Genomic DNA, 18,587 nt, shown 5'->3' with positions numbered 1-18,587 from the left:
AATACTGGCCATAAATACTGGCCCGCATAGTTGAAGCCGCAATACCCTGTGCTGTAGCAAATACTTTAATGATTCAAAATTGTCCTGTCAGCTATCACCCAGATTTTTCTAAATCAAAAAATGGAATTTAAGTGTTGCAGGCTGATCCATGGGTCCAAAGCCCGGGCAGTTCTGGCATGGCCCTGCCTCTCTTGTCCTAGGTTTACCATCATGTTCCTGTCAAATATTCTCCAGAACACCCCTCATTTTTACTGTATGTGTGAAAAGTTAAGTGAGATCCAGGTCAAAGCGTCGGAGCGTGGACTGACAAAGTAGCAGCTGTAAAATGTCTCTCTTTTCTGCAGAACAACATTTAAAGAATTTGCAGAGAAATATGGAAGAGATCAGCGGTTTCGGCTTGTTCAGAAGAAGAAGGACCAAGAGCATTTTTTCAATCAGTTCATACTTATCCTTAAAAAGAGGGACAAAGAAAACAGGATAAGACTACGGAAAATGAGATAAAACCTCCTGAAACTGGCAATAAATACAAAAGTCCATGCTGTGACTGCAGTAAGAAATTAAAATGAAGGCTAAAAGCATTCGGGGTTAAACTTGCAACAGCTTGACGAGGAAGTGAATATCCCTGAGAAAAACTTTCTCTAAACAGTTTATTGAACATGTACTGAATTTGTGAAGGCTGTTCTGCAGGAATCTGAAAGGTATTTTGTTCTCAAAGAATTAATGTTTCATATTGAAGCTCTCTTTTGTACAACATTCAGAGTTTGATGCATTTCTAATTGCCATGATATGTCAATCCCGTAATTGTTTTAATTATGCAAATTACTTGTAATATACACAAATTATGAATCCAATGCAGATTTATAATTAAGCAGAAGCAGATGCCATCCATAACAATCTCAAGATATTTTCATCATTTAGGGGAATTATCTAAAGCAATCTTTTGGCAACTTTATGCTTTAACATAAAGTGTTTAGAGGTACGGTGGTATGCAGGAATTAATTACCCGGTGTTCATACGTCTCTGTCCAGTTCTCTGAGTAGTAGTAATAAGATATTAATTGTTAATCTTAGTGAAGAGTGTGGAAATCTTGGCATATGTTCCATAGGAAAACTAAGTTTCAGAACTAGCTTTCTACTTACCATGAGTCGTGCTGTCAGGCACACAGGCGATAGCAACACTTCTCCATCAAAGTTCCTAAAAGAAGTTATTTTGTAAAACCATCACAATATGATTTGAATTATGTTACTGTATGTGAAAAGTCTGCATGAGATTTTTCTCATCATATTTGTATGAATAAATATTTAACTTTTTTAATTAATAAATATTTTAAGCCAATTTTCAGGGGGGTTTAAGTTTCTAAACTTTCTGAAATATTGGATAAAATAATGCAGGTTGTGTGGTTTTTACTTGAGAAAGAGAAAATCAGAGAGTTCCAACTGCTCTTGATTTGTATGGAAATTCCACTAATGTCAGTTGGAATTCTGAGCATATTTGGAGCAAAACAGGCACTCTGACTGCGAAGGCAGGATATCGTGGCTAGAGTAAATCAGCACAGCTCTGCTGAACATCAGTATATCCCCTTCTTTATGCTGCAGGAAAGAGACACTCTCCTCTGTGATCATAATAATTTTCTCAGTTGACCTAATTTTTAAGTTAATAGATTTATAGATTTCTATTTGCTAGGAGTGATGTTGACATTTTCTCCAACAAATGGTAATTGTTCTTTAGATGTGTGCTGTATATTTTTTATAATCAAGGAAATAAAGGGTATTTTCTAATGCTTTGGAAAAATGAACTCAGAATAATTCAAAGAAGAGTACTTAACATAAGATGTGTTTCAGAAAGCATGTAGAGTTGCAAGTTTCTACAGGAAAAAAATTGTCATTTATTTCTGTGAGAGCAGGACCTGGCCCCAAGTTGCTGTTGGTGTGAGTGAGAGGCATGTTGCTGTGTTGGCATTATCACGTTAAACAGATGCTGCCAGTTTTTCCTCACTTTTGCAAGTGAGGGTGATACTTCAGGACTGAGCGAGCTGGAGTGCAAATTGGTCAAGGACATTTGAATTTACATGGCTTGCAAGACTTCTGGTAGCCACTCACAACTTGATCTAACAATTATTTTTACATCACTGGAAGAGCCCGGTGTGTTGCAGGAATCCTGCATGAATTATGCAGAGACAAATGCTGTTCGCTTGTAAGCATGGTAGGGCTAGGCAGCAGTGACCCAGAAAAAAGACATAGGTCTTTCAGTAGACATGAAGGCAGACTTCACACTGGTTTTCATAAGGTTTTGCAATTTTCCATGTTAAAAAAAAAAAAAAAAAAGATACAGAAAACTGATGAGATCTGGCTTTTATGACTGAGAGCTTTTCTGTTTCAGTGGTTTGTACCCTTGCTGTTGTTTCCTGATTTAAATGTATGTGCATATCTAGACCCTATACTGCCATCCCCTATTTCAAATATAAATAAAATGGGGTATTAATATTTTGGGGATTCTCCTTGATTTTAGCATTTCCTTACAATGTCATAAATCCCTGTCACAATGCAAGTGTGATGGCAAGTGAATAATCTCTTTGATTTTCTTGGGAAATTCTGCGAAACACAAGAAGTGCTCAGTGCTGGTGGTGATCTGTATTTGTTAGAAAGCCTCCAAGTTTGGCTCTGTTTTCTTCTGTTTAAAATGGAAGAATATTAAAATTAACACAACTGGCCTTGTGATGCAACAGAAGGAAATGTGTATATGAAGGCATATTATAGTGCAAAATGCTGATAGTTGATGAAATGAAATACCTTCAGAGAAGTGCTTCAAGTTTGTGGGAGCATATGATCTCATCCCAAAATAGTATTTTTATAACCTATTCCTTTCACAGTACCCTTAACAAATCCTAGTCTCATTGCAGGTGCCTCGAATTAAAACATTCTCTTCTCTTCTTATTGGTATTTAAGAAAAATGGTTTTGTTGGGAGTGACTGCTTTTTGTTGCTCATCAGGAGTCTCCTCAGATGATGGCAGAGCCCATCCACCACATTACCTTCTCCTCTGCTTATATAGAAATAGAATATTTCTTTGCCGAGCTGAAATAGAAACATGGATAACAATAAGAAACACCAAAATATTTGTAGGTTTTACCTTAAATAACCGAGCACCTTGTTAGGGATGGGTATTTATTCCATTTGCCTATGGGTGGTAGTGGAGACGATTCTCCTCTTCTGGGTTTGATTCCTTCCCCACCTGGTGAGTGGATGCAGCAGGGCTGGTCCTGGGGTGGGTGCAACTGAGACACCTCTGTGCTGATGGGGATGCATTGCTGCCGAAAGCGTGAGCACCTGTTCTCGGAGCCAGGGCTTGAAAAATCAAACAGCTTTTGTGTATCCTGTATATAATGCAAAAACTCCATGAAGTCGAGGGGAACCCCTTTATTTATTTATATACCACTTTTGCCAAAATACACCCTTTAGCATTGTGAATATAAATGAATTAGTATTCATGTCTAATATGTCAAAGAAAGACCTTCTGTCACAACTTTTTAGTACAGTCTGAGATGAATATAGGTGCTTTTTGCTTTACTACATTATCCTTTGGATTGGTATAGTATATAGGACATAATAGCCCTTCATATTCTAATTGTGATTATTATTGTTTATAATACTGTTTTAATAAAATACAACTGCTGTACAATCAGGAAGGCCTTGAAGGTTGCAGATGCCTTTGATGGGTCCAAAAGCTTGGCTCCAGGTTTGCCCATTTGTCCTGCAGATGGTCAGATGAGGCTGGTTTTGTTGACGTTAGAGATGAGGTTGGTCTGGCCTCCAGGCATTGAAAACCAAGGCTATTCCTAATGCCAAATTCAACAAATCTGAAGAGAAAAAGGAGGCCTGGTGTTTGTTTTGGTTGTGTTTTGTCAAGGAAGACCTGCGTGGTGTGACCCAGGAGGTGGAGGAGCACACTGCACCATTTCATTATGTCAAGGCAGTAACTTTGTGGCTGCTGTGGAAGTTGCACAAGAATGATGGCCACAAATGTGTGACCGTTATACATTAACAGCACTTAGTGGGTGCAGGAAGTCCTAGCTGTGTAAGTCAAGAGATGGATCACCTATGGAGTCGTACATAATACCCCAGTGTGACTGCAGAGTGCTGTCTGTGTGTTGGGTGCGGCTTTGGAGGAAGCATCCGTCCACACAGCTCACTTACAAAGCACACACACAGAGCTTTGAGCTTCTTCAGGAAACTTTGAAAAAGTGCTAGGCTCCATTAAATGGTCAGAAGCAGTTATTTTTCTCAGGAAATATAGTTTTTCCAGAATTAGTTATTTCTTTTCTGCACTATATCTAAATTTTCATAGGCTGGGATGCACGCTTCAAAGTGTCTTGGCCAAGGTACAGTAAGGACAGGCAAATGGGCCAGCCTGCTATAGCATCATCGGCATGACCACATCAAAATAGTTTTGAATAGAGCCCACCTGTGCAAGGTGATGTGGCCACAGCTGGACCAGGGGAGTGCAGCCCCCATCACTAGAGGACACCAAGGAGAAGGGGAATTGCTCACATAAGGGAAGACTTAAAAAAAAACAAGAAACCCAAACCAAAAGCCTGACTTTGGCCAGTGCAGTAAGTCTAGAAAGGGACATCATTATTCCGCATGATCATGCTATGAGGGGATAGCACAGCAGGAGAGGATGTTTACCAAACCTGAACAACCGCACAAGAACAAGATGATTTTCATGAGTTAGGAGTTAATTTTCAAGACTCTCTTTTTACCATCTAAAATGGGGGCACTCTTCCTTTTATCTAGGTCATGAAGGCATTGGAATGGTTAATGAGCTTAGCAACAAGACAGGGAAGCTTCACACACAGAGGTTATATGTGACACCATAAACACTATAGATTTGGAAAGCTACTGTATCTGAAGAAGCTCTGAACATTATGTATGTTCAGAGGAAAGAGGAAAATCTAATTCATCCTGAGTTGAGTAATCACTGATATTTTTTCTGGAGGGGTTTCAAGAGAGTAGCACTCTGGGTAGATTGAGACTAGGTTGTTCAAGTTATTGTTACAAATTTTGTTCATTTTCAGTTCTCCAGGAATCCTGTGTTTCTTAATACCCATTACACTAAAATGAGTGTAATCCATCTTTTAATTTCTGGGCTCAACAGGATCACCTGGCATGAATGAATTAACAAGGGGGTTTAATTTATCCCCAGTCACTTCCCCAGTGCAGGGGTGGGAGACTCTTGGGGGTCATGCTTCCTCCAACCCTGGTCTATTTACAATAGCCTGGTCACTTAGGAGTCCCTCTACCAAGGATTCTCCAACTCATGCATGGGGATTTTTTTACTCCAGTAGCAAGAAACATTCAAACTAATCACTCGGCCTTTCACATCTATGTGCATCTGTTGTCGGACAGGAGGTAGGCACCGAGCCTGATCCCATGGAGGCTGACGCTGACCTGCGCCCAGTTCTCAGCTTGTGTGCTCAGGTGGGTCCAGCCTGCCCCGGTCACAGCCCCAGCTAGGGGTCACCGGGGCCAGGGCTGGGCAGGAGGACATGGCTTGGGGTTTCTGGTGTGGTTCTGCTGCAGCTGTTTCTCCTGAGCCTCTGATGAGCAGTGACGGTCTGGCTGTTGAAGGCAGAAAAAGGTCAAAGTATACCGGATTTCTGAAAATGAAAAAAAAAAAAAAAGAAAGAAAGAAAGGGTGGTGGTGCGTGTTTGAGAGGTTTTCATCTTTTTTTTTTTTTTTTTTTTTTTTTTGGTAAAGTGGAAAACAAAAATTCTGAATGACCTTGAGTGGTCCTAAAGGAGCCAATAAAACTGTGTGACAGCATCAAATTTGCTATTTCTACAGAGGGGGGAAATGGAAAAATAACTAAAACAGAATCTCCAACAAGATTTTTAATAACTATAGTCTTTCTTTGTCATAAGAGGAAGAAGACTTTTGCTGTGTTTTAAAGTACTAAGAAAATGAGATGGAATCAGCAGCAGAGTCCAAGCCTGCTGTAGCACCAAGGGACAGAACTAAAAATGAGTTTGAGAATGCAGGCAGCAAAAACGAACCGACACACCTTCAGAAAGAAGCTGCTAGCGCTGATGAAGCTTTTAGCATATTGGATTTCTTAGGACCAGAAAATCCTTTATCAAAATGAAAAGATTTTGATCCTATAGCATTTGTTCAACACTGCTGTATTTCAGTAAACCGGATCCTGGTCTGCTTTGTTGAAAGAATTATAGAAATTAAACTTGGAATATTTGGGTGGGAAAAAAAACCCAAACAGACCACCACCTTGTTCCTCTAAGCTATTCCCTGTGTCTAGCGGCCCGAGCTGTGTATAATCCCTCCTGACAGGTGTTGGGCTATTTTGGTTCTCCAAACCTGCAGAAACGAGGATCTGAGAGATCCCCGGGTAATTCATTCCCCAGTCTAACTGCTCTTGGCAGGAAAGGTTTTCCCCTTCCACTGTGAACTTCTCTTGCTTTAATTTAAGTCCATTGTGGCTTGACCCACATGGACATGGAAAGTGATGTATACACTTTTTATATATAAATGTATTTTATATATTTATATTTTTATTTATTTAGGTACTACTTATTATAAGCAGACTTCCAGTACCTAAAGGGGCCGGCAAGAAGCTGGAGAGGGGCTTTGTACGTGGGCACGTGGTGACAGGCCAAGGGGGAATGGCCTTAAGCTGAGAGAGGGGAGATGCAGATGAGCTGTGAGGCAGAAATTGTTCCCCGTGAGGGCGGCGAGGCGCTGGCCCAGGCTGCCCAGAGCAGCTGTGGGTGCCCCATCCCTGGCAGTGCTCAAGGCCAGGCTGGATGGGGCTGGGAGCAGCCTGGGCTGGGGGGAGGGGGCCCTGCCCACAGCAGCGGGGGTGGGACTGGGTGATTGTTAAGGTCCCTTCCTACCTGAACATTCTGATGTTGGATTTTGCCTGGAAATTTATATATTTGAAACAATTGGTTATTTTGTCTGAGCAATACCCAGTCTTGGCATGGGACAAGGAATCAGGGTAGATCATACCGTGGAGCTGCTCTCACCCCTGCCCAGCTGCATGTGCTGGACAAGCACAACACCTGCTGTCTGCTCACATGGCCATGTTTATCTAGGTAATTGCTTCCTTGCTCCTCGTTGGGGTCTCCTGTTGCTCTGTCTCTTCCTTTGGGTGCTCCAGGATTTCATGTCTGTGATGGACTTGGTTTTCTTTTGCTCGGGTAAGTGACTTGGGGGTTTCAGATATCTGCGCTTCCTCAATTTTCAAGTTAGAAAAAAAAAATATTACAAAGTATGTAATGGTTTTCAGTTTAACCAACAGTATAGAGAGAACAGCCCTGAATACTCAAAAACAAACAAACAAACAAAAACAAACCAAAAAAACAACCCCAGAACAGGACATGTATATCAGATTTATTTATAAGTTGGTTGGGACGTTGGGAAACTGCTTCAGGAAAAAGAATGAATTTAAGCTGACCACAGGGTACATATCCAGATGGAGCTCTGTTTTTGCTTCCCCTATGAACAAGGTGCTAAAAATTAAGGAAGCTGTAATTCAAAACTAAGTTGAGGTGGAATGGACTGCCAAAGGCTCCAGCTTGTTGCATATTAGCTTTACGTGCTGATAAAATACTAATAATCACTTAGCTTGAGTAATGCTTTTTCAAGAGTAATTTGTTTGTATACATCTTTAGTGGGATTATATTTGGCTAAAAATAAATAGGAGGAGAAAACAAAGGTGATAATCTTACGGGTTTTTTTCTTTAGGAAAAATGAAAAAAAACATGGCAAATAAATTCTGAACAACATGGGCAATGTGAAAATATGCAAAAGACTGTTGATAGTTTTTTATGAATTTTGGCTTTTTTTTTTTTCTCTGCTTCCTGGCCTTCTAACAAGGCTACAGACTTTTGGGTAGACGTTTAGTTGTTCAGCAGCAGTTACAGTAATTTTGTTTCCCTTTCCCAAGTAGTTTGTGGCTCTGTTTTGTTTTAAACTTAGTTCTTCCTATTTTGATTTCCTCACTTGGGTTTACTTTGGTAAATATTACTTTCATGCCATTCCTCTGGGAAAACGTTTTTATATTGCTGTGATTATTGTTGGGAGAGCTAATCTCTAGCATAAATGAAGAGAAGTCAAAGAAATGAAAACAAATGATGGCAGTGTTCCCAAGAGACTACAAATTTACTTTTCTAGATTCACAGCAAGATGCTTTGGGTTTGCTTCTGTGAGCAATTTAACTTGATTTATCCTTCCAACCATCAATGAAATATCTATATATTGTATTTCCTCAGCAGTGGCTGTGACATCCAGAATTGTTGCCTCTCCACATGCTTTTCATAATGAATACACTTCTGGCAAGTTTGCTTGTATCGGAGCTGCATCGTATCCAGACAGTTTTTCCTGGTTTTCTTCCATTTACTTGTCTTGAAGTTGCTATATTTGATAATGTCTTCACACCAGGAAGGAAAACAGGGTAGTGACTACAAATGCAGAAAAAAAATGCTTCCTCTCGGAAAGGGGACCAATTTTTGCACATTGCTACAGAAAGAAAGATCTGAACCTGATTTAGAGTATTTAGCTTTTGAAGAGTTTGTGAAAAGTTACCTTGAGATAGTAAACTGGGTACTCCTGTTTACCTGTAAATGGTCTATCCCTGACTAAATGCTTTCTAGTTTGTCAAAACTGCTTTAAATTGAACTTTTTTCCTCAAGCATCCTATACTGGGTGGGGGAGGCAGGGGGAGGATATTAATGCAAAACTCTGCAGATGTCTATCTGTAGTTTTGGTGTGTGTTAACCTGGTTTCTCAAGAAATGAGGTAAAATATGTAGCAGTATAAATGAAATAGGTGGGTGTATGAAAATATGTTAGGAACCCACCTTCCAAGTGTTAGCACATGGGACACTGCAGTTGCTGGCTTGGCTGAATGTACATGACATTGATAACAGTAGGTTTAAATTTTCTAAGCATCCAAATTTCCTAATAACTAACTGATAACCTTAAATTAATGCATAGATAAAGGGGTTTGTTGAAGTTCCTGCTGACATCGGCAAAGATAGGCTTCACCTCTTGGGTCACGAATGCTTAAATTTGGAAAATAGCAAAGAGAGCAGGGACTTTGGTCTACACTTCTCTGCTCTTCCCTTTGCTCCTACATCCCTGCAGAGGTGCCTGATGCCTTACCAGACTTTAGTCCTTTCATGATGACAGTATTATTTTTTATCTTATTTCCAGTCCAAATGCAAACATAGAAAACATGTTACAATTGTTCTTTCCCTCCTTTTGTGGTCATTTGCCTAATGTATTGATAGAAAGTTCCCCTACCCTTCCATCAGCCACCCAGAGTAAGGCAGATTTCTTCCTGCCTCTCAGGTTAGGCACTCATTCTGCAATTGTCTCTCAGCTTTAATTTGTACCTACGACATTTATTTATGGAGTTTTTTTCAGTGGTCATAGCAAATGATCATTAGATGCAGTTACCATACAGATATAAAGCAAATGCAAGTCTTTCATGTTTCTGCTTGATGATTGCCTTTGTTTTAGAGTCATGGAATCATTTAGGGTGGAAAAGACCTTTGAGATCATCAAGTCCAACCATTAACCTGGCACTGCTAGGCCCACCGCTAACCCACGTCCCTAAGTGCCACATCCACACGTCTCTTAAATACCCGCCGGGATGGTGACCCCACTGCTTCCCTGGGCAGCCTGATTTGATGCTTGACAACCCTTTGGGTGAAGAAATTTTTCCTAATATCCAACCTAATTTTAGCATAAATTAATCCCTAGGTACCTGTTCTCACATTTTTTATTGTTAAGCATTTCCCATTGCTACTCATCCTACCTGTCGGGTGATTAAACAGTTTCTGCTGTGTTAAGCCTCCTAAGTTTGAGTCGGATCCATCAGCACATCGGTGGTGAACACACGGTGGAGGTCATGTGAAGCCTTGAAGCCGATGCCGTGCAGCCCCAGAGTTTTTCCTGCAGCAGGATTGCGTTTGCCTGCAAATTGCCGAAAAGTCAGCGCTCTGCCCCGCTGCGAGTGGCTCCTCTCCGTTTATATTTCAGCCTCCTTCAGCCTCTTGTGTTTCCTGGTGTTTCTCCCCATCAAAGATGTTTGGGCTCTGATCTTATCAGAGATGTTTGTATTTGCTTACAACTCGTTTCTGATCCATTGTAGTTCTATACCCAGGTGTTCAGCAGGGCTTATCTTTGGGGAGGAAAATGAAGGAATTTTTCTGTTTTTTTAAAACTAGTTATAGCTGTTCCTGTCATCTTCATGGAAGACCACAGCATATTCCCCTTTTCTTCTTTTTCTAATTTTATATCTGAATAATTTGTCAGTATTTAACTCTGAAAATAATTTTCAAAATATATATCACAATGTCTTCTGTAGCTGATATTTTTGGAGCTACCTTCTGATAGAAAAAAAGGTACAGCTTGCTTTGCCCGTTCATCCTTTTGTTATTATTATTTGCAGGCTCTGAAAACTCCTACTTCTCTGAGAGCTTGTTATTTATCTAGAGATAAAAAAAGCCTGTCCTTGTAAGTTCTTTTCTTGCATGAAAGTGAAATTTCAGGCACCTTTTCAATTGAGTTTAAGGGTTTCTAGTTTTACTCTACATACGATTTGCTGTGCTATAAGGACTAGTCTATATTCTTCTAAATTATTTTTTCCACATTTGTCTGTTGGTAACTATTTTTCTTTAGCCATCATTGACTTTGAACCAAACCACTTGGGGATTAACCAATCAAAATCCTTTGGGTTTTTTTCCTTATATACAACCAGCTCCTTTGTGCAATTCCCAGCTTTTGTAAAACATGTTCTTAACATAGCATCACCTTTTGTTAGTAATTTTTATATTATATATCCAGCTACAGCAGCTGTCCAGTTAAATCCTCTACCTTGTGGCTTTCATGGCAATGTGGTGAGGTTTAAATTCCAATATTGTCCTTCTTGATGCGAGAACCTCCACTGCCTCTTCCTCAAACTTCTGCAGCATCTCCTCCTCAAATACATGAAACAAAAGAAAACCACTTCAAGGGGTGCTTGTTAGAACCTATGTTCTTTACCACCTTCCCCCAACTTTGGGAGCAGCATCAACTCCTGCTGATACTAAATCAAGCCTTATCTGCCCAAAAAGCAGCTGGGCAACTTGACAAGGAGAGACGAGTGTTAGGAAATCCCAGGCAGCCCAGCACCGTGCCGGAGTGCAGCGGTCTGGAAGGCAAGCTGCAAGCATTGCGTTGCCATGTTCTTAGATCAGGCTGTACCTGATGAAACAAGATGTCTTTTTAATATATTTCTCCTTTTCTTACTTTGAAGGGAAAAGCTTTTCCCTGGCATTGCAGGGAAGCAGTGTTCCTGCTTGGAACAAGCACTGCATGAAAAACAGGAATATATTTAACTTTTGAAAGCATTTTTAATGAAGACCTCCTGCATCTGAAAAGGCTGTGATTTTAGGCACGGTAGGCTAAGAATTTCCAGCCCTGTGTTTTGTTTGTATTAAAAATAATTTTCCATAAGCTGTGATATTTTTCCTCCTCAAAGAATAAGATATTGATTTAATAATTCAAATGTAGTCAACTGGAGGTTGATAAGTCTAACCTGCATAGATCTTCTTGCAAATTGCAACAGTGTATTTTTATTTTTAAACAAAAGCTGCTAATATTTTCTCAAGAGTATTCAGAGTAGCTGTAGTGTTACAAAGTGGGGAAAATCCTCTTCCCTGCAGCAGCTGATCACGCTTTTCAGAGTGAGGAGTGTGCTCAGAGTGGGGCAGCAGGACCAAAGAGACTGAAGGGGCAGAGCCAAGAGTTGTCCGTGGCTAAAGGAAATGTATTGGGATGTTTTGCCTGGGAATGTCACAAAATAGCAAAAATAGAAACTTTAGAAGCACCCGAGCAATGCTAATGAGCTGGGTTTGGCGGTACAACGTGTGACGTTTCTTCTTTCCACTCTGCTGCCGTTTAATCCTAAAGGAGATTAAAGGCATTTAATTCATTCATAAGTTTTTGTAAGTGGCCTAAGGTGGAATTCAGGCCTTAATTAAAATGTATTATTTACAGACCACTGGAGAGCTCTCTCTTCTCTTCCGTTTCCTCATTTAATACCTTCTAGAGGGAGTATCTGTTTGATTTCAGTCCTGGTCCCGCTCAGTCTCAAGCAGCAGCACAGCATGTGATGCGGCCACGCACACCACAGCTAAAACCAGTGAGAAGTGGTGATGGGCAGTAACCAGGAGGAAGGCATCTCTGTTCTTGAATTATGTGAGACTGTTTGCTGGAGGGGAGCAGTGCTGAACTGGTGTTACTGCATTAAGGAAGGGACACTCAGTGCTGGTGGCCATCCAGGCTGTGTCTGCAGCCCAGGAAATCCCTCCTGCCCACCACCTCCAGCAAACAGCCTTCATGGGCAGGATGACTTGCTCTGAGAGGTCCCTTCTGTCCTCCTTGGACCATGGAGAAGCCAAAAGGTAGATTGGCTACCTGAACTGCTTCTGTTAGATTTTTTTTTTTTTTTTAGTGTATTACTGCATCTGAAACCTGGCCATCCCTTCATCCCCACACTGAGAAGCCATAGAGGGGTGTCGTGGTTTAACCCCGGCTGGCAACTGAGCCCCACGCAGCCGCTCGCTCACTGCCCCTCACCCAGAGGGATAGGGAGGAGGATCTGAAAGGAATGTGAAACTCAAGGATTGAGATAAGAAACATTTAATAGGTAAAGCAAAACCGCACACCCAAGCAAAAGCAAACCCAGGAATTCATCCCCCACTGCCCATGGGCAGGCAGGGGTTCGTCCATCCCCAGGGCAGCCGGGCTCCATCACACGTAACGGCTACTCGGGAAGACAAACGCCACAATGCCAAATGTCCCCCCTTCCTTCTTCTTGCCCCAGTTTATATACTCAGCATGATGCCATATGGTATGGAATGTCCCTTTGGCCAGTTCGGGTCACCTGTCCCGGCTGTGTCCCCTCCCAGCTTCCCGTGCCCCTCCAGCCCTCCCGCTGGCAGGGCCCAGGAAACCGAAAAGTCCTTGATTTAGTATAAACATCACCCAGCAACAACTAACATCAGTGTGCTATCAGTGTTGTTCTCACATCAGAGCCAAAACACAGCACTCTACTTGCCACCAAGAACAAAACCAACTCTATCCCAGCTGACACCAGGGCAATGGGGAAAAATAATCCTGAAAAAATATATTCCCGTGTTGGTTTTCTTTGTGTTTAATTAACTTGAAGTGAGTAGTGGGGGCAGTTATTGCTTGTCATCTGCAGCACCTATCTCCTGGGACAGGGTCCTGTCTTATGAGAGATCCTTATAGTCTTTAATTCTTGCAAGTTATAAGTTCTTCTCTTTTCTTTATCAGAAAAGACATGGGTTTAATGGATATTTGGCCTCCTTACAGAAATGATTAAATAATTTTCATTATTTCTCATTCTGCAAGACCAAATATATAATCACCTGGTAACTGCAAACATGCACAGCTGAATACAGCACACATAAAAGAGATGATGTAGTCAGTCTGTATTTATCCTAGAGATTTGTTTTGGAGACCATACCCCTCAGGCTGTCTGCATGCTTCATGCTGAGTAGGGGAACAGCCCAAAAGCAGCCTTGAAAGCCTTTATATGACATCAGGGGGCAATGGTGGGGCTGGCACTTCTGCTTCTTTGGGTTGCTGAGTATCTGCATAGTGTCTGCAAAAATGGTACAAAGCAAACCCTCACCCTCTGCTGCTTTTCAGTGGTGAGGTTTAGATTAGATATTAGAAAAAAAAACACCAAAAACCCACCAACGCCAAAACCACTGAAAGGGCTGTCAAGCACTGGAACAGGCTGCCCGGGGCAGTGATGGGGTCACCACCTCTGGGGGTATTTAAAATGTGTGTTGTAGATGTGTAGAGGAATTGTAGAGGAATGAGAGAGAGAGAGAGAGAGAGAGTGTTCCCTGGATGGAGGAGAGACAAGGAGAAGGATGCGGCAGAGGCAAGAAGCCAGGTGGACTGGCCTGAAGAGTGTGAAGAAAGAGCACGAACAGTAGATGAACTGTTGAAACCTTGTGGGGGACATTCCAGAGCAAGGTACGGGGACTACTTATTGAAGTTAACCTGGAATGTGATGGTAAAAGCCTTGTTGCAGCGGGCTAGTTTTGAGAGTGCCGCAAAATAGATGTGGTGCTTAGGGACGCAGGTTGGTGGTGGGCTTGGCAGTGCTGGGCTAACGGCTAGACTTGATGATATTAGAGGTTTTTTCCAACCAAAACGGTTCTCTGATTCTAAGCAAATGTTGTTTCAGCCCTCGCAATCTCAATGCATTATTCTGGCCCTAAAGCAGTCATTTACAAGGGATGCTGTAACGTTTTGCCCCAAGATAACTTTCCATCCATGCAGTTGTCCTGATGACCTTCAGGGAAAGTGGTGGCTCAGGGCTGTGGGCTGTGTGGGAGAAGGTGGCTTTGCATTTTCCTTTGCAAGGACACGTGGCTGCTCAGCACATCTAAATTCACTGCTGAGCCTTTCTGCTGACTGTCTGGTGGCCCTGGAGCAGGATCTGTGTACGCGGGGCATGCCTCCATGGTCTGAGCTGCAAAATGCTCTGCAGCCCATGGGTGGTGGAAGGTCACGTTTTGAGCCTCTCGCACAGGCACGGGTCTGGCTGCTGGCTCCTACAGCTACCGCCATGCTGCTCTTGCTTATACCCTGCAGCTGCTGAATGCTGCTGTACCTGAAAATACAGGTAGTTTCTTGGTATCACAATCACTTAGGTGAGTATTGGTTGAGTGAGTAATAAGTTGCCGTTGTTGATGAGCAAGGAAAGGTCTCAGTAAAGCAGAACTGATCATCTCTGTGCTCCTGACACTTAGAGCAGACAAGCACAGATGAAGCACTGGCAGGGCCTTTGGCTTTTCACAGAGGAGAATTATGGGTGGCAGATGCGCTCTACAGATAATACTTTTGTCAGTGCCAATTTGCGCAAACATTGGCCAATTAAAAATTATTAAATCTTTCAAGTCTCTGCCATCACTTTATGTTGCTAAAGTCCCTGCAGTTGCTATGAACAAAGAGAGTTTGTTAGCATGTCAACTTTTGAAATTGTTACACAAAAATCTCTATTGCCTGAGGATGCTTTGGAAAAAGCGGATCAGTGTGCTGCTTTAAAATTAAAGTATTTGCTTTAGGCAATTATATAAAAAAATCTGGTTTGACTTTTAATATTTTTTCTAAAGTGCAAACTACAAATTTCCATACTGAAATGAAAAGCATGAATATTCTGCTCACTGTTTCCATGGACTACATGAGTAACTTTTTCAATTCTTGTTTTTTCTAAAAAAAAAAAAATAATCAGTAAAAACTCGAAAATATAGTACAATAAATAAACCACAAACTGACTGAATTATAGCCCAATGAAGGGTCTTCCTCATCCCTTTTACTGGGGAGTTGCTGCTGATGCTGGCATGGCTACATGGGGCTCTGGTAAAATGGCAGAGGAAGGAGGGGCAAGCAATACCGGCCAGCTGGCTAAGGGTGGCTTCCATGGGGAATTTCTGTGTCACTAAAAAAAACAAAAAGAGTTAAAAATCAGAGCTTATGCTTTTCCATTGTGATTTTAAAATTTCATTTTGGCAATGCCATCAGGTAATTTAATGAATCCCCTGTTTCCATTATCTTCTGCCTGTCAAATCACCTGGATAACTGGCATCTTCCTCTCCTGGCAGAGTGGGATTCACTCTTTGCTAAGCTGTGGGGTGCAGGGGACCAGCTGAGCTCCCCAGGCTGCTCCTCTCTATTCCTGACCCCTTGGAAGTTTGGTGCTGGCATGCCTGCCTCTGCTAAGGTGGTTGGTGATACCGTGGTTTTTTTGGGGGATCTGCTCCAAGGCACTTCAGCCCGGTTTCAGTGCCTCCCAACAGTCAATGATCACCACATATCTCCTTGCGTAGGTAAATAACACTTGGGCAAGCAGCTTTTGGGTGGGATTAGTTTGCAACAGTCCTGCAGAAGGACTAGCTCAGCAATGCTGGAGGTAAAGGCACAGGCACTACTTGACTCACACCCCATAGCCATGTGCACAGAGGTAGTGGGACTGCCCCCGTGATGTGATGTACAAGTAATTCACATGCACGTGCCTGTGGCTCAATGTACACAATGCAGGTAAGGACATGCTCTGGCTGGGGGCGAAGCTATCATGTCATGGTGTCAATACAGAAATAAGATTTTTAACTGCTGAGGATCTCAGAGTTGGTGCTGGGATTGGGTGTCATTCATACATCTCATCTACAGCAGCACGTTTATTGAATTGTGAGTAGGAAAATGTGAAAAGTGAGGACCTGTGCCACTCCCTTGAGCTTGTAGACTTCATGGGTTTCACATTGTGACACCAAAGCCAAGTAGTGACAGAGCAACTCTTCTGGGCACCCATGTTATCCAGTAGCATGGCCTCAGCTCTTTCCAAAAATACCCGTTCCTCAGACAGTTTTCAGAGCCTGCCCCTTAGGCTATCCAGTATGGAATATTTCCTTAAAAGAAAGAGTTGCTCTTTACAGCAAGGGTCTGCAGCCTTAGCTTGCCCTACGGCGCTCATTGTGGGGTTCCCCTGCACTGTGACCATGGAGTTTTCTGTGTGGTGTTCTCCGAAGTGAAGACTGGGAGGAGAAAAAGCAACTTTTTCCCCTCTGCTTTGCTGATCTCTTTAAGTATTCTGCATTTGTCTGTTAGGAGTAAAGTTTTGCCACAGGAGAGATACTAGGGAAAAACAAAACAAAAAAGCCGTAAGATTGTTTACTTCATATGCTGGGAATTATAATACAAATTATGCAGAATGCCATTAAGTAAGCTGAAATGCATTCAGAAGAAGGAATTGTGGGTTTACATCCCAGCGCTGATTTATTCATCCCAGCACCAGTGGCTGCCGTCACCGCCAGCCATCACACATCCAGATTGTTCCGCTGAGGCAGGATCCCACCGCTCCTCCTGAAGCCAGTCACACTCCTCTTCCTCAGGGCTTTGGGCATGAAAAACATGTTTCTAGACTTCTGCCCATGTTTCTGGATGTCTTTAATCTCTGTTGTTAGGCTTTAACTATGAGAAGAAAGAATTTTATTACACTCAGTGGAGTTGTCAGCTATTTCTTGGCCTGTATAAGTAACTTGTGATTATCTTTCCATGATAAAAACTTCATGGTGATAAAATAATCGTGTTTTTCAACAGGTATTTGGTAGTATTGGACAGAATAAAGAGGAAGTGGGGGTTTTGATACTTTCTTTAACATAGTTATTTTGAAGCAGCAGACAGGCTGGTATGTTTTTCTTCACCAGTCTGTCCGTAATACTCCTGCAGAGAAGACATTATATATTGAATCTCACTTATTTTCTCTCACTGGCTCTTCAAATATGTATTTAGCATGCTGTCTCCCAGTGGGCAGGCAGGCAGTGGGGCATCAAGGGCCCCACTCCCATATCGGCATCCCCGAGGGCTGCCAGGGGAACCAGCTGCAGGAAGCCCAGCAAAAAACTGATTTTGGTCCAAGGGAATCAGAAACACTGTTTGTTTTTTAGTCCAGCCAGCTCCAGACTGATTCCCAATTAAATGAAAAAAAAGCCCAGCAAAGAAAAAAAACAACTGGAGAATGTACTGTGGCTGACACTCTTGGTAATTTCAATTGCACCGATGCAAACCCATGGTAAAGCTGATGGTTCAGTGGCTGGTAGTAACTCAGTTCCTTCTGACAGTTATGTCAGAAGCAGATGGTTTTGCACATGGGTTTTATTTCTATTTCTATAAACAAACATTTATTCTGACTGCTATGCTAAATATATATACTTTATTAAATGGTCTTAGCTGCTACTGTGAGTAACGGTAATTACCCAACCCATGTCAGCTAGAGTCTGACACCTACTTTACAGCAAATGAATATATGATATATATATATCATATATGAATATAGTGACATCACTCCAAAGTTTTAAAAAAAACAATAAATTGAGCCACCCTTAGTTGATGTTCCACAACCAGAATACTTCCTGAAGCAATCTTCATGGCTGTCTTGAATGCTGCTAAGGATAGTCTAATATGAAATATGCAATAGCTGTAGTTCTTCCTTGTACTTCTGACATGATGCTTTTAATAAGATAATATACAGTATACCTTAGCACTGCATCCCTGCATCTTCCCAGCAATTGAAGGACATGTTCCCAGATTTTCATTAAACAAGGTGCTCTTCTCTTCCACCTAGCCACAGAAAATCAGCTAGTCAGGGACTGGGAGGGAGAAGAATCACTCGAATGTGTGTTGAGCCTGAAGGACAGGCAGAAGTGCTGCTGACAGTATAACCTCAGCTACACTGCATTAGGAGTGCCTGAAAAACAAGAAAAAACCCAGTAATGGATGGCTTCCTTTGGCTTATGTTGTGGGATTGTGTATCCCCCCCAGCCACCAGCTCAAGGCTTACGCTGTTAATGAGAACAAGTGGGCTTGGTCCTGGCTTCACTGCCCCCCACAGCAGGTGAAAACGTGGAGCAGGGAGCATACACTGCCCGAGCTGCCTCTTTGCTAAGCAAGGGGCTGGAGGCAGTTATGAATTTCCAAAGTCTTTAAG

At 42.0% G+C, this 18,587-nt stretch overlaps 1 protein-coding gene across 1 annotated transcript in view; it reads left to right on the top strand.

The window, feature by feature from the left end:
- TCERG1L (transcription elongation regulator 1 like) overlaps window positions 1–3,688 on the top strand; it is a 104,492-nt gene extending 100,804 nt beyond the window's left edge. The window contains exon 13 of the mRNA XM_055721311.1: window positions 345–3,688. Coding sequence (XP_055577286.1) covers window positions 345–501 — 157 coding nt within the window. The 3' untranslated portion in view covers window positions 502–3,688. The remainder of the gene's footprint in view (window positions 1–344) is intronic.
- The last annotated feature ends 14,899 nt before the right edge of the window (window positions 3,689–18,587 follow it).

This window comes from Falco cherrug, chromosome 9 (assembly GCF_023634085.1).
Source record: "Falco cherrug isolate bFalChe1 chromosome 9, bFalChe1.pri, whole genome shotgun sequence".
NCBI lineage: Eukaryota > Metazoa > Chordata > Aves > Falconiformes > Falconidae > Falco > Falco cherrug.
The sequence above is the reverse complement of the archived record's forward strand: the minus strand, read 5'-3'. Positions and strand labels throughout refer to the sequence as shown.